This window comes from Girardinichthys multiradiatus, chromosome 11 (genome assembly GCF_021462225.1).
Source record: "Girardinichthys multiradiatus isolate DD_20200921_A chromosome 11, DD_fGirMul_XY1, whole genome shotgun sequence".
Lineage (NCBI taxonomy): Eukaryota > Metazoa > Chordata > Actinopteri > Cyprinodontiformes > Goodeidae > Girardinichthys > Girardinichthys multiradiatus.
In genome coordinates this window covers 29,251,187-29,276,711 of record NC_061804.1, presented here as the reverse complement: position 1 = coordinate 29,276,711, position 25,525 = coordinate 29,251,187, and the positions used below count along the sequence as shown (strand labels likewise).

Genomic DNA, 25,525 nt, shown 5'->3' with positions numbered 1-25,525 from the left:
TAGTTCATCGCTTTTTTGCAGTGCCATGGTCTCACAATGAAAGAAAATTATGCAGTACTACAATAATAAGCTCAGTTTCTTTTCCCTTAACAGACTTCTACTCATTGCAGAGTAGCAAGAAAAACTTATAAAGTTATGCTCGAGGCCTTTTTTGTCACGGTTCCAGTTGTTTTAAGTGTTGCTGTTACTATACATACTAGAAGAGTCATTCTTGTGTCCATTTCCTGACTTATTAAGACCACATATATCTGCATTTTCTTCAATGCCCTGCACTCTTGTCTACCTCATTTTGTAGAGAGTTTAAAAAAAATAGGCCTTTGTATCATTCCATTTTTAAACACAAGAGAACTAGTTGGTAAAAGACTACCCATTAAAAGTTTATAGATGCTCTGATCAGCTTAAAAAAAGTAAAGTATACATTTACACATCTTGCCTGGAGGGCACTGTGTCAATGTATGAAAAGTTGTGGGTTCAGTCTTTTTTTTAGTAGTGGAATTTTAATCACGAGACCAAAAAGTTTGGAAGAGCACCCTTGTTATTGATGCTGTAGCGGAAGTTTGAGTTAGTGGTTGTTGGTGTTACCTTTAGCCTAATGTTTCTTATGGTTTCTGAGCATGGAAAGGATTGATTAACAGCTCTAAAGGTTCAACCATTTATAACAGCAAGTCCTGAATCAGAGGACAAAAAGTTTTGGCAAATAGTTTCAGTGGCCTAGCCAAACAGGTGAATATTAGAGTTGTTTGAAGAGTCAGAATCAAACTGCCCCAAACCTGCCTTTCTGCTCTAAAAATTATAGTATTAAATTCAAACAGTGAAAACATTCCTAATGAAAAAGTTCCTTAACTAATAAGGGCATATATATAACACTTGTCAGCAGGAGTCACTTTGCAACTTTATTCAGGAAATAGGGTATGAAGGGAGGTATATTTTCATAAATGCTCAATTTTATGTAATCAAATTAAAAGAAGACACTCTAAATTCTTACTAAATTTAATTTTTTGGACTTTATATCTCACAGTCCTTATCAAAACCAAGACATCAACTAAAAGGTGAGAGCTCTGACAAACAACTGATAATAGGTGTGTAAATATCTAATTTCATCGTCTCTTTCTACAACATCATGTGTGATTTACCTTTAATATATAAAACCTAATTAATAAAATGTGAAAATGAAAAGAAAATGTAATATATTAGTCCGCAAAGGGCAAATGAAAAGACAGTAGCTTTCTTTACAGTATAAGCCTTTATTTGTAAAAAGTTGGTTGTTTGAATGATAACCCTTTTTATACCACATACTTGAACACTTTGTATTTGTAAAAAACACATTTTGTTCAAACACCTAAAAAAGCTGATTGACACCATAACATTAAATTGCACTGACAAAAAAATACAACTTCATACTACACAAATGTTGATTCCATGAGTACTGATACCCCAAATGAAATCAAACACTGTATTAAACAACTGAATCAAATAAGCGCCCAATGTGAACAAAACAATTACAGTACAAAAACTGAATGCATTTTTTTTTACTTCCAGTGCCATATTGTATATCAGATGAATTACATTTCCTTCTTATGAAAATAAAACAACAGTAAGAATAACAATCCATAACAAATGCTACAAATACAATAAATCAGAAATGAATACAGAAATGAACCAAATCGTTTACTTATTCTTACTGAAAAATAAACAAGGTGTTGATCTTGCGGGCTTCTTTCTTCTCATTACCAAATAATTGCAACTGTTGAAAAAGCTTCTATTTTTTACCTACTAGTTAAATATGAGACAGTCTTTCAGTAAGGGTCTTGAAAGAAGGGATGTACAGTAAATTGACGTTTGGGAAACTGGGAATCGGCACAGTGTCTTGCAAATCACCCTCATACAGTAATCGACAGCAGGCCGTAACCAGAGGCAACTTATAAAAAAGAAAATGCAGGGAACACCCACTCAGTGTGCAATCACATGGCTTATATGTGACGATGCTGTTGGAGAGCATCCTCTATATCCTTTGTAGTTGAAGGGCGATTGATGTGATGCTTAAGCTGAATCTGATAAAACTAGCATGCACTTGGTGCATCTATCCCAAACTGATTTACAGGAAATAAAGTTTTTGTTAAAGAACACTACTGTTTTCATCAAATTAAAAAATATAAACAAACAAGAAAATCACATAATGTGCGCCCCACTGTGGCGTTTGTCCTCCAACTTTATGAACAGTTTGTTCCACAAGATTTATAGAGCTGTCTGTAAAACAAGTGCAATTTGAGCATGTAAACACTGGATCTTTCTTTTTTCCTGGCTGTGGAGATAAACTGGATGGTGTAGAGTAAAAATATACGAAAATAAACCTTTTTTTTAAAACTCAGGTCATGCAAAACAAAACCTACAAAGTGAGGACAAAATAATGAATTCATCAGCGACAGTTCATTCGACAGTAAGGAGCCTCCTAGCTTTGTTCTGGTCATTTGATGAATGAAATGTAGTGCTAACACACTTCAGTTAAATAAAAAGGCTTAGTCTGGCTATCTTTAGGCTATTGAGATTTCTGCGCTCTTACAGAACAAGGGACACTTCTTAATTTATTTCTCCAGGCTACAGTTTGCTAACAATTATCTAAATTAGCTAACGTGTTTGCTACAGTCCTGCACAGACTTTGTTAGCCGTGCTCTCGGATAGCTAAAGATGTTTGCTACAATACAGTAAAGACTACGACCATGCGCTTCGACAATTAGTATGGTGCCTTGCTCAAGGGCACCCTGACTTTCTTGTTGAGGAACAGGAAAAAAAAACATCCCACGCGCCCTCTTAAGGCAACCCTGCTCCTCTGGCCAGTGTAAGCTAGCTAGCTAATCATATTTTCTAAGAGAATTCGTGAACAACTGAGTGATTTCTGAATGGCTGAGGTAAGTGCAGTGAGTAGACTGTGCTGAAATCTCCTGAAAAGCTTCAGGTAACATTAAACAGATGAATGTTAAAGGCCAAACCACCAGAATTTATCTGTCTCTTTAGCTGAACATGCACAACTGCGTCTTTTAGCATTACCCTACCGTTATCATTGAGCCACCAGAAACTCCATCACCGTGAGAGAACATTGTCATGATTTCTCCATTATTTTGTTCACACCGTGTGTTCCTTTATGTTTTCTGTTTTTTTCCTCTCTTTTTTTGTTAAGGTTTCATCTGCAGAAGTATGCCAATGCTAGAAAAGCTGTCCATGCCATTAGCAGTGAGGCTAGCTGGTATTAAGAACTGCCATGTTTTTGTTCATGCATTAAGAACTATTAAGTGAAAGATATCATATTTACAGTACAATTCACATGTAATTACACATATACACTAGAGGCAAGAAAATTCACATTGAAATCAGTTCAACACTTTTCCCCCTCCGTCTCTTCTTAAACTCAAGTGTTTAAACAAAAAAGAAATCCTTTCTAAACAAGCAAATATCTGAAAGAAAACATTTCAGAACAGAATGTCCACACAGCCTTTGGATTGAAGCTGCTAATTTCATGTCCAGAAAGCTGGTAATACATGTAGTGATTGAAATGAACAGTGAATATATTTACTGTGAGAATGTTTTTCCCTCCATATGGGTTTGGTGTACTATCTAAAAAATACCTGAACAGGCATTCGTTTCTGGGAATAACACCAACCTGAATAGGAGTTTGACACTTGATTGCGTTTACATTAGAAAAACGTACGCGCAAGTGCATCTCATTGAGACCACAGAGTAGGCTTGGTTTGCAGTGGAACAAATAATATCCTCTGACCTCAGAGTCTGAATCTAAACTCTCCATAAAGATCAATTATATTTTCATTTTAACAGTTTGACATTGAAATAAGCAAAACAAAACAAGCAACAACAAAACAATTTTATAAATTTGCCATCTAGTTTTGTTTTACTACTGTAACAAAAATGTACCTATGTGAAACACCCCTAACTCAAAACTACCCACATCTAACAATTTATAAAGTGTACCGATTATGACATAATCTATACTTTGGAAACACAGTCACTTTTTACTCGTTAATCTGATTGCAACAAGTAGCTGGCATAAAAAGAGCCACATCTAGTAATGATGCCATTTGAGCATCTCCCATAAGAAAACCTCTGTAAGAAGTTAGAATTGCAGCATACATATCACAGGGATGTCCATAATGAGTTAAAGGGGAATAGCAACACTGAAGTGAGTTTACAGGTGTCGGGGAGTACTACTGCATATGTGAAAGAGGCTGAGTAAAGCTTTTATGCCCCAAGTGATCTCAGTGGGTCAAGTTTTACTGCGGGGGGAGGAGGTGTTGTGTGAAGATTTTAACAGGCGAAAGAAATGAACAGACTAAGAGAACGAAGGCTCTCTTTTGTTGTGGCTGTAAAGTCTCAATGAGAGGTTTACAGTTGTGCACGGCATATTAGATTGTTGTGTGAAATCAGTAAAGTGCTCGGAAATCTGCCATTGGGCAAAGGCTGTCTGTTTTAAGTTCATTTCATTTTAGCAAAACACATTTAGATCTAACTTTGAATTCACTACTTCAGTTTTTATGAGAATTATCTGCCTATTGCTTGGAGAAGGCATGGTTTTTAATGCATACTGCACAATTTCCTAGATTTCAAGTACATGAAAACTTATTTGATTTCAGGTACATGGATAGTTGAACAAATAAAGATGTTGGTCGAAAATGTGACAATGCTGCATAAAATTAATCCAAAAAGAAATACTAAATTCATCACATCTCTGGCCACAACACTGTACAAACATTATTACGACTTAGGTAGACACATTGGTTTCTGATCAGTATTCCTTTTTGAAGAAATGTAATGCACACCCAGAGGACAATGTATATATCTGATGATAGATTAATATGTCTTCTTCTCCATCCACATCTTGTTTATTTGCAGCTCTTCCATCTTTATCTTGTTCTCCCAGGATGGAATTCCTTTTACGTTTCACCTGGGGGAAAATGCTCCACACCACTGCAATTTGGGCACAATGTTTTTGTTCTTTCGCTTTTTTGACTGAAGTAAGGTAGCATAAGTAATACATAATATCATACAGTGAAGTCTGATTCAGCACAAGATAGTATCATACAGTAGTTCTGTCCTTGGCTCAGTGTCAGTTCACCCCTTCACCGATTAATACCTCCATTTTGTACCTACACATGTCCCTTCTTCCTTAATTTTGTTCCTGTAAACAACCCATTTCTCCCCCCCTATCTTAAATCTTAAATCATGGCATTATCGTAGCTACAATTATTCATTCCCCTAGTTGAATTAGGTTTACAGTACCATTTATTTTTTATACCACATGTTTCTTCTGACTGGAAATAATATTAACGTTATAGTGGCCAGGCAGAATCGGACAGAAAATCTATCAAGGGAACTAAAGATTAGGGTGTTGGCAAGTATACTTTCCAGTTTCAAAGACTTGAGAGCTCATAAATAAATATAAATCATAAAAATACCAGAGGAAATCTGGTCAGCAGTTAGAAGAAGGGTTTGATTGCTATAATGTCAAATTAAACCTTTTTATTGATAATTGAGAAGGCTATAAATAATTCTTTGCATGGCGTTTTTAGTAAAATGTAAATCAAACTAGATAATCTTTTAATTCATACTTCTTTTACATTGTTATATTGTGTTTTGAGAGATGCCCATTTTATTTCCTATCAATGTTGTGGTTGCATCTGCTCAGGGTAAGAATAATTTTGGCCTTTACTGTAAGTATTTTTAATAATGAATGAGATAAATTGTTGTGAAAATGCTCAGCTTCCATGTCTAACAAAAATAATTGCATATAATTATCTGAAAGTTTGTAATGCACTCTGTTTCCTTTTTTGTAGATGTTACCTGTCTCGACCAGTTAACTCTTATGATCTATGATAGATTATGATTCCTGATTAAGCAAGTCTAAGTGATCTACTGCCGGTAGTTATATTTGTACTTAGTATCATGACAACGCATTTTTCTTACAGAAACGTGGAATAAAAACAATTATTGTAAATCATAGGTTGGGTATGAAAGATCCCTCTGGCAGGTATGAACTGACACATGCTAGGTAAAAAACATCCTGTGGTATACTCCAATATTTCATACCCAAAAACATTGAATACTGAACAACTAAAACTGCAAAGTTAGTGAATGGTGAAGGGGGGAATTGACCAACACTCCTACTTTGGAAGGTGAGCACTAGAAATGCAATGTATGGGTACAACAGGACAAAAACAATGACTTACAGGCCTTTTGGTCATCATTTCATTCAATTCATGGCTATTTCTCAGACATAATTCTTACACAAATCCCTCCTGATCCCAAAGCAGCGGTTTTGGGTTGCTGTTGAATAAGGCTACAATGATGAACCCCCCTCCTCTGTATACTTCTTTCCTTGTGTGCCCGGCACTATCCGAATCCGAAATATTCTTGTCTTTAGACACAGCTATTCAAACAAGCAAAGGAAAAGCAAACAAAGAAATACCACATACTGAATGATGATTGTTAAAAACCTTGGGTGGATCTTTTTGAATATACATGAATTTACATCTTTACATCTTTACCGAGGAATAGTATCAAATGATTAACAAAAACAACCCGGCCCCCTCCCATTACTGTGTAGCAAACACAAAGCAGGATCTGCAGCTAAAAAGAATGTGAATCAACCATTAGGAGGAAAGCAAAAAGCACAAGTACACTTTCATGAGAATACTGAATGATTAAAATGTACAGAATACCATTTCTTTTTTTAAACAATCAAATCAGCAATGCATGCCTTGGACTCTTTCATCTCACAACACCCCAGCACTAGAACATGTTCTGACAGTCTCTGAAATCACAGTTTTTTTTAAAGACAAAATCATATCTACAATAAGAAGTGTTTGTTTTTAACTAGAATGAAAAAGAATTCCCACTTTTTTTCCTACCTACAACACCAACCCAATCCTACCCATACTCCACCTCCTCAAGGATGAGTTTTTTTAAAAAACGAAAGAGAAGAAAAGGGAATACAAGCTTAAATTGACTCTGTATGGGAATGCAGCGGTCAAATATACTATCCATACGCCAACCGAATGGAGACCATTTGGCCGGACCTAATGTCTGATAAGGTGAACAATATTCACTCTAAAAAAAGCCAAGGAACAAAACATAATCCAAACAGGTTGCTGTGCGTAGTAGAACCGGAGGTTTCCGTGCATGTCATCAGCTGGGGTAATGGCAGAGGGTGAGGCGGAGCAGGATCAAAGGTGGTGCCAAGGACCTCACTGAGCCAATACCTGGACAGGCGAGCCACCACTGATTCCTCGAGCTGCAGAAGAGGATTTCTGAATATGATAGGTATCAATAAAAGGTCAGTGGGGCTCTGAGACATCTTTTCTCTCTCAAGAGCCTTTCTCTTTTTTTCTTTTTGTTTTTTTTGCTTTTCTTCTTTTTTTTTGCAAAAATATCATGCAGTCTTTAGTTCCGAAAAACCCCCGGTGGGGATCTCATGTTTGTTAAAGGAGGAAAAACAAACTCAAAGCATCGAAATTCTTCTCACACAAGTATTCTTAAACATTCAAGTCAACCTAGTAATACTTTGTACAGCAGAAAGGTCCTTCAGATTTCACATGTGTATATATAAATATAATATATGGAAATATGCATATACATATGTCCAACTTGTATATGTGTATACATATTTTGGAACTGTATCAAAGCCAATTTAATGTGCTCTCAAAATATGGCCCATGATTCCTAGTGGGATGCACATCAATTCACATAGTACAACCAGTAGATTAGATTGAAAAATCCAAAGGTGATGGGGAAAATGACCCGGGACCACTTGTCAATGGTGCTAACATCTGAGAGGTTGGGGATTTTCAACTTGAGCTTCGAGGAGCGTCGTCGTAGCCGACAGTTGGCCCGGCTCCGCATGGCGCTCCGGTCCAGCGAGTGGTGGCTGTAGCCATCTCGGGGTGCCATGGGCTTCCTGAATTGGACCCCGGAGCTGTCGAAGGACATGACAGAATTCCGAGAGTCACTGACGCTGCTCCCCACATCGGAAGGCATCACCTCATTGTTCATGTCCAGCGTGGTGAGGAGGATGTTTCCGTAAGCATCCACCTGGGTGGAGACAGGAAAGACACACAAAGTCAAGGAGGAGTAAAAAAGGCTAAGTAGTAGCCCCAAATTTCCCATTAAACATCTAACATGACATTCTAAAACCCCTTCCCACCTTTAAGCTGTCAAGCTTAAGCAAAATGCAGGGATGACATGGAATGTAATTTCTTTCATGCAACAGAAATAGTTAGCTTCTTTATATAGACATTTATTAGTCATTCTTATTACTTGCAAAACAGTAACAAGTAATTTGAAAAGTACTGATAATAAGACGTTATAGTAAGGGCTGTCCTACAGCCGAAATGATTGCTAAATACATGTACCCCAACTTTTCTTTGTTCCTCGAGATACAGATTTCTTCGCTGTGTAAATGACCTGAAGGTGTTGGTTTGAAACGGCACGGAAATGGAGTCCTTGCAATGTGACAGAAAAATGAAAAGAACATTAAAACAACTCTAAAATACAGGCAGATAATCATAGTTTCTCAGAAATTGCACAATGTGTAAGAAAGAGAGTTAACAGGAAGAACTTTCTGTAAAGGCATTGCATTTAGTACTTCACACAAAAAGATACGAGGGTGGGTGGGTTCATTCAGTCTCACCCTTACAGCAGTTGGTTTGGAAAAAAGATCTAGTTGCCAGTGCTGCCTTTCTTTGTGTTTTCATGCTTTCTTTGATTTCCTCTAAAAAGTCTTTAAATACAATGTAGCAGAGTGAGAGTGAATAAAGCCTACAGCATCAACATAGACAACAACCTAAATAAGAAATGAAAATGTTTACACCACTGTTGAGTTAGATGAATAGGTATCTCAATGAGAAAGTCTATGCTCAATAAAAACAGTCAGTGCTTGAGGGAGAAGCAATGGATGATGGTGGGTGAATGCATCTCAGGCTGTAGTGACATCAGTATGCCGGTGGAAGATTACTTGAGGGGCTTGTGAACAAGAGGTCTTACGTAGAATGACTATGATCAGAAATATGTGGAACATACTTGTTTTCTACAGAGAAGTAAGCAAAAAAGCAGAGTGAAGCAGCAGAAAGAAGATACAAACCTGTTCCCTCAGGCGCTTCTCTTCGTATCTCGTGCGCTCGTTGTTGACTTTGCCCAGCCTCTCATTGATTTTCTTTTGTTGCGCAGGGCCCCGGCCAAAGAACACGTAATTTACAAAGGCATATTCAAGCAGGGCCAGGAACACAAACACAAAACAGCCCATGAGGTAGACGTCGATGGCTTTCACGTAAGGAATCTTTGGGAGGGTCTCCCTAAGGTGGGTGTTAATCGTGGTCATGGTAAGCACCGTTGTCACACCTTAGCACAGACACACATAAAAAAACCTCTGTTAAACGCAAAGCTTATAGAGTTCATTTTCTCTTCATATGTTTATTTCACATATTTCTTGGGCTTTTAATTACTTCTCTAAAGTGTTTTCTTCCAGAGCAGAATGGATCTACAAGTATAGGTTTTAACAACAAGAATTCATTCTGAAAGTTGTTTTTTCTCATTTAGATTTTCCCAAAGTAAATTATTAAGACTTCAGAGATAAAAATAACTAAAACAATAGTCAGAACAAAAAAATAAATATTAAATATTAAAGGTAATTACAAACAAAGTCAATAATATGTTTAAAAGAATGAAGGAAAAGCATGTTTGAATGTCTTCCTCTGGTTTTTATATGGGTTCTTACTCTCATGGCAATGTAAAAACAAGTATACCTGACCTTTGGGATGACAAGGGGATTTCTGTTTGAAAACCTAAATGCTAGAATTGGAATGGCTTTAACAATTCAGAAATATACCAAGGAGCTTAACCATGGCTTGAAGTTAAACTAAGGGTTTTAAGTAAAACTTTAAAATAAACAGGTTACCAAAGTCAATTAATGAAAACAGGAGAGATGTGAGCTTTTCTGTTTGTTCCAGTTAGAAAGTTGCTACACAGTTTTGGATCAACTGAAGCCGATCAAGGGCTTTTTTTTTTATATATAAAAACATGTATAAAGTGCATTAGGGTCATTGAAAAAAGCATTAATAACCATCTCAGGTTTATGGTTTAACACCAACTTTCTTAGTTTGCAAGTATTCTCAGGTGATAAAAACAGTTTTGAACAAGAGATAAACAACACAAAAGAAGCACTAAAAAACCTCCACTAAATTTGGTTTGATGGCTGAGTTCCAAAGTCCAATCTGTTGCATCATCATCGGTACTCACTCAGTCGTCTCAGAGTTAAGTTAAAGATAGGTTTTTTTTTTTTTTACCAGTTTGTAATTTCTTCTAAGGCATTCAGGTAATCAAGACAGTTTGAAGAACTCTATGCTTGAAGCAGTAGTAGAGCCAGATGTCTTAAATGACCAAAAAAAAAAAAAAATGTTTTTGGGGGCAATTTGTAGAGTTTTTCATCCTCCACACAAAATCTAAACTACTTAGACTTTCAAAACCTGAACTGAATAATTTACACAGGGCTGAAATTAGAGATTCTTAAAACATTTTCTCAAAACAACAACAAAAAAAGAGATCATAAGCACATAATTTTCAATGCTTCTTTGGCTCTACAACCCCCTGAAATTGAGACAGGCACAAAAACTGCAATATGTATATATATATGGGTATGTATATATGTATACACTCACCGGCCACTTTATTAGGTACACCTGTCCAACTGCCCGCAAATTTTTAATCACTCAATCAAATGGCAGCAACTCAATGCATTTAGGCATGTAGACATGGTCAAGACGATCTCTTGCAGGTCAAACCGAGCATCAGAATGGGGAAGAAAGGTGATTTAAGTGACTTTGAACGTGGCATGGTTGTTGGTGCCAGATGGGCTGGTCTGAGTATTTCCGAAACTGCTGATCCACTGGGACTTTAACGCACTACCATCTCTAGGGTTTACAGGGAATGTTCCGAAAAAGAGAAAATTTTCAGTGAGCGGCAGTTCTGTGGGCGCAAATGCCTTGTTGATGCCAGAGGTCAGAGGAGAATGGTAAGACTGGTTCGAGTTGATAGAAAGGCAACAGTAACTCAAATAACCACTCGTTACAACCAAGGCATGCAGAACAGCATCTCTGAATGCACAACATGTCGAACCTTGAGGCAGATGGGCTACAGCAGCAGAGGACCACACCGGGTGCCACTCCTGCCAGCTAAGAACAGGAAACTGAGGCTACAATTAGCACAGGCTCACCAAAATTGGACAATAGAAGATTGGAAAAACGTTGCCTGGTCTGATGAGTCTTGATTTCTGCTGCGACATTCGGATGGTAGGGTCAGAATTTGGCGTCAACATGAAAGCATGGATCCATCCTGCCTTGTATCAACGGTTCAGGCTAGTGGTGGTGGTGTAATGGTGTGGGGGATATTTTCTTGGCACACTTTGGGACCCTTAGTACCAACTGAGCATCGTGTCAACGCCACAGCCTACCTGAGTATTGTTGCTGACCATGTCCATCCCTTTATGACCACAGTGTACCCATCTTCTTATGGTTACTTCCAGCAGGATAACGCGTCATGTCATAAAGCACAAATCATCTCAGACTGGTTTCTTGAACATGACAATGAGTTCATTGTACTCAAATGGCTTCCACAGTCACCAGATCTCAATCCAATAGAACGCCTTTGGGATGTGGTGGAACGGGAGATTCGCATCATGGATGTGCAGCCGACAAATCTGCAGCATCTGTGTGATGCTATTAATATGGACCAAACTCTCTGAGGAATGTTTCCAGTACCGTGTTGAATCTATGCTACAAAGGAGTAAGGCAGTTCTGAAGGCAAAAGGGGGTCCAGCCCAGTACTAGCAAGCTGTACCTAATAAAGTGGCCGAAGTCAGCGTGTCTCTGTTGCGGCCATGACTCGCCAAGCAAAGTAGTCACAGGGCCGGATTGGCTTACTTTTATTGGGGCAAGCCAGCGCTGCAGGTCAAGGGAGAAATGTAAGGATAACATATAATTCATATGACCAGCCATCTGCAGGATATACACGCCTAAAGAAGACCTAGAAATTATTTTCGATGGAAAGAGTTAGGAGGTAAGATATATTATTCAAATTTGAAGCATTTGCTTGGCCAACTACAGGATCGCTACACTGAGTATGTTTAAAAAAATCATTCTAGGGAGACTTACGATGTGGATTTTATCAGTAGTCCTGATCAATATAATTGTTTTTAACTCACATCTGTGTAGAATATCGCCATCTACACTTGTGATTCATGAATGGCCAGTGGGAGCTTGTCATTGTGGGTCATTGCGGCTAATATTGTGTGTCTTTTCATTAGCTGCATGTATTTTTGTACCTACATTTGTTAAAGAGAAAGTACAATTTATTCATTAGGGTTCTGTTGAACATAAATAACCAGTGAACAAGTTTGGATTTTTTGATAATTAATTTCTGTCTCATCAAAGGGTAGGTGCTACAGAAGTTGAAGAGATCACTGCTCTGGTAGGAAAACACGGAGAACAGCACAACTATTAGCCGTGCACTCCAAAAATCTAACCTTTACTGGAGAGGGACAAGAGGAAAGCCATTTTTAAAAGAATAAGAGGTCCCAATTAAAGTTTCTGACAAACCATGTAAGGACTACAGCAAATGGGTAAAAGAAGGTGGTCTGGCCAGTTAAAAACAAAACTGACCAATGTTTTAACCAACGTGAAACACACGTGTGGAGGATAACACACCATCCTCACAGTGAAACATGGTGGTGGCAGCATTATCCTGTGGGGAAGCTATTTTTTTAGCGTTGACAAGGATTCTGGTCAGAGTTGATGGCAAGAATGCTAGAGCATATAAAGCTTATAAAATACAGCATCTTGCTGGAGGAAACCAGGTACAAACTGAAGTTTGAGATCAAATGTGACAAAATATGAAAAGATTTAAGGGATACAGACACTCTGTCCAGGCACTGTAACTTTGACTTACTAAAGTACAGCTGTAAACCCAAGGGACACTTCAGAATTTTGTTTGTCAGCATCTTTTTCAAATGCACTTAGTATTTACTATTGTTCTAGAAAAGAGAAAAGGGCTGTATGATATATCTCTATTTTAACACACATTGCCAATAAAAGCAATAAATAGAATAATAAAACATGTGGGAGTTTATCAATCTTTTGCTTTCGACAAATTACAGAATAAAACTTTAGCAGTTTCAAATATTAAACTGGTAACCGGAGACGCCATAATTCAGATGCACACAATACATTTGGACAATTAGACATGAAATTACCAATGGTAGTAGTGCAAGCCTCACTGGGTGTAGTTGCTTTTAGGGTTATTAATCAGCCCACATTATGCAAAATATTAGTGTGGATTTCACTGTATCCCTGCTGTTCCTATGTTCATTTTTTCAAAACACAAGCCAATCTATGGCAACATCAAACAGAGACAAGGGAAATTCAAAATGCGAAACATTGGCAAAATGAAATTTATGGGAGTTGCTTGTAACCCGCAGCTTCACGTTTGCAGTGTTTACACACTTTTTTTGCGATTGTGAATGTGGACGGTTTGTGTAAGAACATTTACACGTGTGACAGCTGTGTGTTCTTTGTTTCTGTGATAATAGTGGAATCTTGTGGGGGCAGTAAGAAGTTTAATAATGTAACAGTGGCTGTGTCTTACCGAGGGCCACGCGAGCTGCAGAGGCATCATAATTGATCCAGAAGGAGACCCAGGAGAGGATGGTGATCAAGATGGAGGGCATATATGTCTGCAAGATGAAATAGCCAATGTTCCTCTTAATCCTGAAACTCAACGAAAGCCTTGGATATGAACCTGTATGGAAATAGAATGGAGTGATATTTTAGAAAAGTCAAGGGCAAAAGGAATAAAACAAATAGAGAATCAGAAAGAAAGAAAGAAAGAAAGAAAGAAAGAAAGAAAGAAAGAAAGAAAGAAAATGTCGACGCAAGTCAAGAGTTCCAAAGTCTGCACTTTGACAATGCGCAGGGTAGTCATTTCTTCATTTGTTCAGATAGAGCATTTAATTTCCCCAAAGCGATAGATTCCTTTCCAGGGACAAGTTCGATTCCAATTAAACATGGCAGAAAGTCGCAAACACGGCACATTTTTCTGCAACCCCCTATCTCAGCAGGCAGCTCCAACGTCCCTCTGAGAATTGTCACAGTGAGCTACTCTGCTTTTCTTTTGCACTTTCTCTGTCCTCTAAGCATTACCAAATGAGCATTTTAAAATTGGACGATTGCTGCTCACGCCTTTACACTGGAGCAATACAGGATATGTTCACAGTAACTGAATCTAGGGAAATTCGAATCTAAGTGAAGTGCCCGCTTCTTGTGCTAATTAAAAGTATAGAATTTTAAGTTGGGTAATGTTTGGGCTCTTAATCCGAATCAGAATCGGCGTTATTGCCAAGTTTTTTGCCAAGGAATTTGATTGCGGCAGACTTTGCCCTCAGTGATTTTTTTCTATATCATAACAGAAATAAAAAATATCTAAATGTACATATATACACAATTGACTTTACAATAGAATATAATGTGAGATCTGTCCAAGTATGCATGGTGTTGTTCTGAAAGTGTTCATCAGAGAAACTACCTGGGGAAGAAACCTGACAGTAAAAGTCTAAACTTTCAGGGTGTGTGGGGTCTGCAGAGATTTTAGTTGTCCTTTTCCTGACCCTAGACTTGGATGGAGAGAAGGTCAGACCTGATTGTTTATTGCAGTCTGGACCTGTCCTGTTTTGTGGATGAGCCGAGCCACACTGAGATGGATGAAGATAGGACAGATTGAATGATGGCAGTGTAGAAGATGACCAGCAGCTCCTGTGGAAGATTGTACTTCTTGCCTCAGGAAGTACAGTCTCTGCTGGGCCTTCTTCCGAACATTGTCTATGTGTGAGGACAATCTCAGGTTTCGAGAAATGGTGTTTCCTAGGAACCAGAAGTAGTCCACAGTAGATAGCGTTGTTGAGGATGGTGAGGGGTGTGTGGGGGTGGTGTTCTCCAAAAGTCCACCATCATCTCCACAGTCTTGAGTGGGTTAAGTTTCAGGTGGTTCTGACCACACTAGTGTAGCAGCCGATCCACCTCCTGTTTGTATGCAGACTCATCACTGTCCTGGATCAGTCCAATAACAGTGGTGTCATCTGCAAACTTCAGGAGTTTCACAGACGGGTTCGCTAAGGTGCAGTCATTTGTGTAGAGGGAGAAGAGGAGTTGGGAGAGAACACACCCCTTGGGGGCGCCGATGCTGATGGTTCTTGTGCAGGAGAAGATGTCCCCCAGCCTCACCTGCTGCTGCTGGTCCTTTAGGAAGCTGGTGATCCACTGACAGGTGGAGGCTAGGACTTTGAGCTGGATAAGCTTCTGGTGGAGGATCTCTAGGTTGATAGTGTTGAAGGCTGAGCTGAAGTCCACAAACAGGATCCTGGCATACGTACCTGGGTGCTCGAGGTGTTGCAGGATGAAGTGTAGTCCTAAATTGACTGTATCATCTGCTGATCTATTTGCCTATTAGGCAAGGGGACTGTGATGTCCTTCAGGTGCTTCACCACCAGTTGCTCAAAGGATTTCATGACTACTGATGTTGGGATGTAAGGCTTGTAGTCATTTATTCCTGTTATGATGGGTTTCTTGGGTACTGGGATGGTGGTGGAGCTTTTGAAGCTGGAGCGAACCTCACATTGCTCCAGTGACTTGTTAAAAATCTCAGCAAAGATGGGGGCCAGTCGGTCAGTGCAGACTCTCAGGCATGATATGGAGACATTATCAGGTCCTGAGGCCTTCCTTGTTTTCAAACACTGAAAGAGCCTATTTACATCTTCCTCTGAGATCCTTTGTGCAGGCAGGAGGTCTGAAGGTAGGGGGGTGGTTGGTGTATGGCAAGAATTTGTGTCTGAATGGGATGTGAAAGAGTTGGGTTCAAGTGTGAACATCTGCTTTTCATACCTGCAGTACAAGCCATTCAGCTGCTTTGCCAAGCGAGGATTCTGCTCAGAGGCGGGGGAAGGGCTCCTGTAGGTTGTTCTAACCATTCCAAACAGCAGACGCATCTCCATGCAAGAAGCTTTTCTTTAGCTTCTCTTTGCAGCTTTGATCTACTTGGTCAGTTTGTTCCCGGCCTGCTTATGTGGGGGTGGTCCCCACTGCTGTGAGCCTCTTCCTCATCCCTGCGCAGCTTTCTCAGATGAGAAGTGAACTAAGGTTGATTGTTATTGTATGTGCAGAAGATCTTGGTCTGCACACACATGTCCTCACAGAAACTGAAGTATGATGTCACCACATCAGTAAGTTGGTTTAAATCAGTGGCTGAAGTTTCGAAAACAGTCCACTCTGTGCAATCAAAGCAGGCCTGTAACATCTGCTTTGAATCATCAGTCCACTGCTCAACAGTTCAAACCACAGGTTCAGACTGAGCAGAAAGTGTTCAGAAAGTCCTATTTTTTCTCCACGTGTGTTATCAGCTCAGCCAGTTCGTCCATCTTGTTGGCCAGGGAAACCACATTTGCCAGGTGGATTGGAGGCAAGGGTGCACGTAGCCCCCGCTGTTGTAGCTTCACGAGAATGCCGGCTCTCTTCTCTCTCCGCCGCGTTATAGCTCTTAGAGAACTGCTGCTCCACTGGGCAGGATCCCAATGAAGCTACCGTCGCTAATTAATGTTGAAAAAATTCCAAGAGAGGACTGTATGATGTTTAGAAGTTCCTCTTAGCTGAAAAAGACCACCGATGGTGATGGAAGAAAGCACCACAAAACACGCAGAAAATGAGACAGGAAAGCTCCGAGGCTGCCATCAGCGGCACCATCTTGTATCTTGTATAAAACTCATTGCATTCCGTTCTGTAGCTATTCAATTGTTTTTATGGACTTTTACACTGACTTTTTAGGGTATTTACACAGTAAGTCAAATTAGATTTTACCTGTAGTAAATCTGACCTCCCTGGACACCAAGCGGATGTCCACGATGGAGAACTGAGGTAACTCCAACTTGTCAACCCCGGTCACAGCGTTGTCGTCTCCTTGCCAGAAAAATACGATGTCATCTGTTGTATATCCATCTGTTTCAGAGTCAAAGCAAATCAGAGGAGAAAGAAGACTGGGAAATTACTTTTTGATGAGGAAGTAACAATTTTTCTAGTTAAGGTCTGTTGCATAACATAACTCTCACTGGGTATATTACCTTATTGGTACACATTGGTACTTGTATATATACTACATGTATATTTTGTATAGTTTGCGGGTCTTCACATAATTGGCTGTGTTTAACACTATAGGCTTTTCAAAGAACTTTACCAGTGCACAACATACATTATTGTAAGTCATCTCAGTTCCAGACACAGACTGCAATCTGGCCTGCTTCCACGGCATGGCAGTTTTTCAGCTCTCCGGATACAGATGTTTTTATTCAGAGCTAATTTACACTGTTTCTCCTGAAGTGACTTAAATTGTCTTGATCCATCGGTGCCAACATTATACTAACTTTATACTGTAAAATTATCAGGATTCTACTTTCAGCAGATGATCTGTTCCTGTTGATTTTACACAAAGAGGAGGCATTGGAGCAGTTTGTAGCTGAGTGCAAAGCAGTCACCTTAAAAATGTCTTATTGTCCCAAGTGAAAGAGAAAAATAATATATGGTTCTTGCCCTCAGGTCCACATAAAAAGGAGTTAGGGTAGCCTCTATATTCGTGTAGATGTTGCATCAGTCTCTTGAAGGTACCTACAACTGCTAATTTTACCTCTAGATCTGGATGGATGGATGGATGGATGGATGGATGGATGGAATAGAATAATCTTTATTCTTGTACTGGGGGATACAACGAAATTGAGGGTGCTCGTGCTGGGCTACCATAAAACCAGACTAGGATAAAAAAAATAAAAAATAACGCGTTTCAGAAGGTTTTCTCTTAAAATAGAGATATTATAGATGAAGTGGAATATACACTGCAGAAGGCATGATATGTACAACTGAAAATACCAATAAAGATACAGACTATTATGGTTTTGTAAAGGATTCAAGTAAATACATCTTTATCTTTGCCATACATTTAATATTGTTCAACCATTAATACTATCATAAAAATTATCATGTATTTTTCATGTAAAATGTTCATAGTTGTCGGAAAGTTGGAGTGGAAGGGCTGTAGGGAAATATGGACCATCCAATACAAACAAATTTCCAAAACATGTCAGGCTCAGACCTAAATCTGTCAGGCTACAACTACATGCTCCACTCTCCAGACTCCCATGAAGCTATATCACTGCATGTATTACGACCAGCATGAATATTCATTAACATGTGTCACATGCAATGACACTGCCACGCATTCCCTACTAGCAATGCAATTGAAAGTGACTACAGGTGTAGATTTATGGGAATAAGCAAGCATGCAATTACTGCAGAGCTATTTCTCAATCGGGGTAAGTGTTACCACATTTCACATTCTGCAGCCCTACATATGGACCTGGGTGGTATTAAACTTACTACGGGACCAGGATTCATTACCATTAAATCTCTCTGAGAGGTTATAGGGTAAGAAAATGTGACATTGTCCATGAAATTGAAGCAACTGACTGCCTAATCTATCAAACTCATGGTTAATGCGCATGAGTCACTAGTGCAAAGCACTCCATGAGCATAAACAGCAGATATTCTTGCAACTTTTTAATTCATGGCCTGTCTATATTTCATTGCTTACTCCAGCACCCTGGAGGTAACACTGCAGTTCTTATGCTGAACAGCTACCAGAAAGAATCTGATGTATTGACCAGGTCTATGTGACTGATGGCGTGATCAGTAAAAATGATCTCACAAATGCAATTTCTAATTACACAACAAGCTTTTTCTTCTTGAGAATAACAATTTAGCCAATTAAATCTGAAATATCTGGAGGCACGATTTCTTGGTGTTTTTTTATGTGTATGTGGAACACCAGGCATCTTTATAGAAACTACAGACAAAATGTTAAGCCATGCAATGTTTCACATCTGAATTTACCACTTGTAGAGGAATAGAACTAGTGATATAGCAATGTAGGAGGAATTGGAAATAATTTCATAAATATTTAATAGTAACCCTGTACAATGCCAGGAGAGGGTGCATTGCATTTGCCTGAGGCACCAATGACACCCAGGACCACTGGGGCTTGTTAAGTGATTCATCCTTTGGCATGAAGTTGTACAATTTTGATCTTATTAGACTTTAAAAATATAAGTGTCTATATTCAGTTTCTCAAGATTTGTGATATTTTCTAAGCCAGGACTGACCGAGCACAGAAGATATAGACTTCAAAACTTTTTTGAAAGCATTTTTTCAATAGTAATGAAATACCTTCAGCTTGTTCATTTTTTGTTATGTTACAACCCTACCCTAACTTTATATTAATAAGAATTTTCTGTGTGTAACAAACTAACATAATGCAATCCAAAATTCTAAAGTGGAAGAAAAGTGACATGTTTCCTGAATTATTTACAAATAAAAATCTGGAAAATGTGGTGTGCATTTATATTGTGCCCCCTTTACTCTGGGACCCTGAAATAAAATCAAGTGCAACCATTTTCCTGTCAACCAATTAATCAACAAATATAAAGTTGTCCCTACAGAACTGACTGAAGATTTAGCATGATTTTTTATTTATTTATAAAGAATAAATGGGTATAGCCACTAACTGACTGGATGGATGGATGGATGGATGGACAATAAAACCTCTTAAAGTGGTCGTTGTTGTTTCGACTGTGCAGCCATTTGAAAATAAAAAAACGTTTTAAATCACTTTGAAGTTGTTTTGATATTTAGATAGATTTTTAGGAAATCCCCTCTGGTCATATGGACTCAACAGTACCAGTGTGTTGCTGCATCTTATATGCTATGCAGCGTTTTGGACTGGTTAAATAGCACATAGTATTTACACTTCAGAAAAACACATTTTGATCCAAAATGATAACCAATACCTGAGCACAGCTAACTTAGTTTATCAATTTAGTCCAAAGACTAACTGTAGCATGACTTCAAGGTATGGATCAACCAGTAATAACGGCTTCATACTTATGTCATAGGCTTTCAAGGGTTCATGAAAGCAGAAATCAATTTGGTCAAAGTGACAACATGTGACAACATTGAGATATGGATTAATTTGCTAAACTTACAGCTTTCAATTTCCAGAGTGCAGTTCTGTTCATCAAGAGGGTACCTCCTTAAGTCCATCATGCAGGCGGCAGTAGTTGTTATTCTAAGGACAGAGTAGAAAGACATGAAGACAGGTCAACATATAGATTGATTATATCACCTTTTGATACAGAGAGAGACCAATTGTCAGCAACCCATAATAATACTAGTACATACGTAATCATTTTTATGTTTTTGAAAATATGAGGAATTTGCAGCAGTTCCATAGCTCGTGTAAGTGTCTATGCCTATAGAAATATGATTATATAGCTTTGAATGGGTTTTAAAGACCAAAAAATCAGATATCACAATGATTAACATGTCAGAGGAGATCTTACCTCTCATCTATTAAAATAAAAAAAACACAATCAGTACATTTCCAAATTCTCTTTAATGGAAATATTTAGCACTCTTTAATAAAACTGGAAATGTACCATTTTCCTATATTAACCCCACATCGCGTTGCTTCAGTCTTTTTTTCTTGACAGCTGTTATTTATTGCCACTGTCAAGAAACCGCTTTCTGCAAGGTAGCTTTGGAGAAGATGTATGGAGCCTAGGAAAAAACAAATTTTGCTACAAATTATGCATATAGTGGTCCTTTGCATTTAACTGAGACATTTACCCATACAGCAAATTTTAGCAATTACATTTTTGCTGTTGATGCCAGCTGCTATGTGTTCATCATACTGGCTTTCATTAAGTTCCTGCCCTCCTTTGCAATTGCTTTGGGAATGAAATACAAAAAAACTGAATTTCTTACTCTTATCATGCATGTTTCAAAAGCCAGCAACGTAGCCTAAGTTTTGATGTGAACAACATGCATCTTTTTCATGTGTATAGGTTATTATGAAGTGGTACTCTTCAAAGGGTGCAACTCATTTTGAGTTTTACTATCACTCATGCCAGCCACAACTACAAGGTTGTAGGGATATACATTGCTGCAGTAAGTAAGCAAATGTATACAGTAATGTGCAATACCTAGAACTACTAATGCAGGGGATAATAAGCTGTTTGCCTTGGAAATATATTACTTGAATACAGTCAGTAAATTGGTCACGGTGGCTTGCCCAGAGTTCTGTCGGCAGGTAATTGGAAAACAAAATATGTTCCGTAGAAACTGATTTGGGCAGATTTACGCAGAGGCATGTACGCCTTCTGTGACCATGATGAGAAAAAGGCTCTATGAAGACAAAAACAATAATGCATGAACAAAAAGTGTGACAGGTATGAGATGTATTCTGCTGCACAAGCACAAAGCTGCTCAAACTGCATTCTGTTCTGCTCTACTTCACTGCACTCTCCTGCTGCCTGTCAGTGTTTCCCTGCTAAGAGCTACTACTGCTACACATTGTGACGAGATAGAGCCTCATAACACTAATAAAAAGGTCACTTGACAATCATAATTTCAGGCCACGAGTTGGAATAAAGCATAGATACATTTTAGTATGACAGCTAAGAGTTGGTATGTGTTTTTCTCTGACAACATTAGGGGCCATGTAGGTTTATAAATCAGCCATACTTAAATATGGTTAAAAAAAGGGTTAAATGTTCTTTGTTATAATACTAAATTAATCAGTACCAAATATTTATCTGGGAATATCACAAATAATCTAATGTGTTATAGAAAAAAATAAAGCTGCTAAATATATCAGTTTGTAGTCGTCATCGTCATATCAATGTTTACAATATCGCTTTTTTTTTTTTAACAATTATATTCCAAGTGCCCCGCATGCAAAATCTGCATGCCAATAACATATTTGGCCTGTTGGAGAAACTTTAACTGATTGATGTATGTTTTTAGTGGCTGGGGTGCTAAAGCTTTGAATGAATGGTGGGGAAGGTAATGAAGAAAAAAGGAAAACAAAATGTTCAGAAAATGTTTGTGAATGCTGCAGTAGGGCATTCTGAGAAAACCGTGGACTTAGCCTGAACATTTTAACAAGCACGCTGTACTGGTCCCTCCCCCTTGCTCGCCTCTGTGCTACAGTCCTCCCTCCACAGCTCCTCCCCCACAGTGGAGTCTACCGTGAATGTGCGGGCTAATAAGAATGACCACTGATGACAGAGGATGAACAGCTACACTCACTGATAGGGACGAAACATCAACTATATGCTTTACATTGACTAGGGTCTGCCTATACTTTGACAACAAACTTGCTCCTCAAATCTTTAGCACAGCGTCTTTAGCACAGCTGCAGCACACTGGCAATCTTGAGCTTGAACAACAGTACACGCTGTGTAGCGAAGGATTGTGAGCAGTGCGTACACAAGTGTGACACTGCTAAGACATTCCTTATAGCTCTGATTGGTTATTTCTGACTGGGAGCGGTGTATTTCTGCAAATATTAGTAGGGCCACCGGGAAGAGCCAGAGAAGCTTGATGTTTTTCACAGATTTTCCACTTAAACATTCAAACATGCTGAAACAGAGTCTACATTGTTTATTAAAGTTGGAGTGAATCTAATGAACTTGAACTGAACTGTACTATTTGTAATTTTGGTATGAATTGGACATGTCAGTTCTGCAAAGGGCCTTGAAATGACACTATATTAAAAAAAAAGGGGGGACCTCACTGCTGCAACAAATAATATATATATATTTTTGGGTTTCTTGGGTGAATATTAATGTGTGCACAATAATTGCACAACTATTAGTGTGCAGAATTATTATATAGCTAAATGTGATGGACCGTTGTCCAGTATAGAACTCATTATCTTTTTGAAAGACATATGTTCCTGAACTGCCTGACAAAAGTGTTTTCTGAAAACTGATATTTGGTTTGGGAGTTGCTTTTGGGTCCATCTTTAAGCTTAAAATATCCAATAGGGTTAACTTTATTAATGCCAGCAAATACCAGTACCTACTTCCACTTTGCTGGCTTCTGAGCTGAAGTCGAGCTACTGATACAGCCATTTTAAAAAAAAAAGCTACTGGTGCAACAAATACAAATATTTTGGTTTCAGGATTTCTCTGGAGTGTAGCTCCAACACCATGAACATGTGTTGCTTCAGTTCACACTTAAATTTTACAGTAAAAATGTTTTTATCAAAGATAACCTGAGTAAATACAAAATGCAATTTTAGGATTTCATTTTTTTCAAGTTCATCTGCCTCACCTGGTTGAATCATGTATCTACTGAGATTGACCACAGTTTCTGGTTTAATTCCTCTAGCCTCACCCCGTCCTGATTATGGTCAGATCTGAAGGATTAAAGAATCCCTTAAATAGACTCCATCTTACAACAAAAAGTAGGCTCAAAGATTGCAGAAAGCAACTCACCCTGTCTTGTTCTATTAAATTTTAAGAGAAGATGAGAAACAAAGCACAGTAAGTGGCTATGCATCTGTCTGGAAAGGGTTACAAAGTAATTTCTACAGCTCGACAAACACTGTGCTGTTTCTAAAATTATACCAGACTTGAATATGTCACACTGTGCCAACTAGACATACAACTCTAATGGTAACCCATGTTACATGTACTATAGAAGATGCCAGGCTGCACAGTTTGTTGATGCAGCATAATCATCTCAGACATCTTGTTGCCACCAAGGGTGGCTCAATCAATTATTAGGTTTAGGGGACAATTCAGTTGTCAAATAATAAAAGGCTTTTCACTTAATAAACCAGATCACCATTTGAAAACAGGATTTTGAATTTACTCAAGTTACTTTTGTCAAATATTGAAATTTATTTGATGATCTGAAACATTTGATTTAGTTGGAAATCTTAAAGGGACACAATATCGTTTGTGGTACTGCTACTTCAAGCTAAAAAAATTACTTTCGACTCAGGAACAGTGCTCATGGCTTAGCATGATTTCAGCTGTCATCACATTGTGGCTGTGTTAGATGTCCCAACATTCTCTTTCTAGCTCAACACATTATTGTTCATGATTTTGCAAGTTTGTGAGAAAACTATTTATAATACAGTGCAGATAAGAAAAACAAAAATTCAAAAGACACATTCTGTCTTTACAAATGCAGCCCCAAAGGAAAAAAAGCAGGAATCATACTAAACTATCATGGATTATCTCAAACACAATTTTCCTGTTGTTCGAAGGCAAAATTCGAAGTATCCTGATACAGTGAGGCAGAGAAAAAAAAGGCAGCGATATCAGAGACAGCAGCCTGAAGCAACGGACAGGGATGAATTCCTGATCCCTTGGCAAAAGCACACCAGAAATAAAACTGACTGTATATGTGGTAGTTAAAAAGTCAGGAAATAGTCATCACTTGAGCAGACACGAGCTGGGACGGCTCGCAGCGATGGTTTGGGATTTGGGCTTGTCAGCAGATGTAGGTCAGCAAATTACAGTTCCACCAGAGATGATCAACAGCCTCAGACCTGAGCAGGCACTGCAGTCTTATGCTCAGGACACTTGATTCTTTGTATATTTAAAGATGTTTGAGGCGTTTAGGAAGAAGGAAGAAAGAACGAAAGAAAGAAGGAAAGAACGAACGAAAGAAAGAAAGAAAGAAAGAAAGACAAAGTACTAATATTTACTGGAAAATAATGGAAGATACTAAAGTCAAAAACCATACTTTTCCATACTATAGAAAGTCTGATCTATGGCTCCCTAAATATAAAGGCCAAGCCGGTCCAGTCAATTTAATGGAGATTTTCCTTAGCACTGAAAGAAGTTATCAGGACCTACTAGTACTAGTATACCGATGTTACTTAGGCCTGAGTTAAAAATCATTTCTAAAAGTACTGAGGTGTACATGGCAATATTATTAATCAAATATAAATACAAATCAAAATATGAGTCTTTTAAACTATACATTAGAATTAGCGTTTGAACAAAGAAAATCACTGGTTTTAATCTCAGCTGAAGCCTCTATGTGACTGTATCTTCTTCCCATGCATAATTCCTATTTATATGTGACCATGTTTTTTGCCGATTCACGTGCTCTCTGCCTTTTTCACACACTGAACTCACATTTGCCTTCTTATTTTGAAAAGGTAGCACAAGTAAAGATGGCAGACAAAGGGGAGCAGCTACAGCTGTTGTGTTCAGTAAAGGTTGTGTGAGTTTATTTGCAAGGTAACACTTTGCCATAAATTATAAATACATGTATATTGAAGTGTTTAAAGCAATGATTCTGTGCGACCCGCAACCACATTTCAAGAGTGGTACAAAGTGGTCTGGCAGCACAGGCTGGTAATGCAGATGGACACGCTTTAAAGTTTCTGAAGTTTAAATTTTCATTGACATAACAATTTCTAATTTTGGAAAATGTTTGAAACAGCACAAAGAATTTTTATATTATTGCCCCTGTTTTTTCTTTTTGCTGTTGTTTGTTTTATTTTGATTTTCATTTTATGG

The 25,525-nt window shown here is 38.3% G+C and overlaps 1 protein-coding gene across 1 annotated transcript in view; it reads right to left on the bottom strand.

Annotated features, from left to right (window-relative positions):
- Nucleotides 1-1,224: 1,224 nt before the first annotated feature.
- Nucleotides 1,225-25,525, bottom strand: part of gabrb4 (gamma-aminobutyric acid type A receptor subunit beta4) — a 76,727-nt gene continuing 52,426 nt past the window's right edge. Inside the window, exons 4-8 of the mRNA XM_047379482.1 lie at nucleotides 20,180-20,262; nucleotides 16,953-17,090; nucleotides 13,696-13,848; nucleotides 9,143-9,399; nucleotides 1,225-8,094 (exon numbers count right to left, since the gene is read on the bottom strand). Coding sequence (XP_047235438.1) covers nucleotides 7,741-8,094; nucleotides 9,143-9,399; nucleotides 13,696-13,848; nucleotides 16,953-17,090; nucleotides 20,180-20,262 — 985 coding nt within the window. The 3' untranslated portion in view covers nucleotides 1,225-7,740. The remainder of the gene's footprint in view (nucleotides 8,095-9,142; nucleotides 9,400-13,695; nucleotides 13,849-16,952; nucleotides 17,091-20,179; nucleotides 20,263-25,525) is intronic.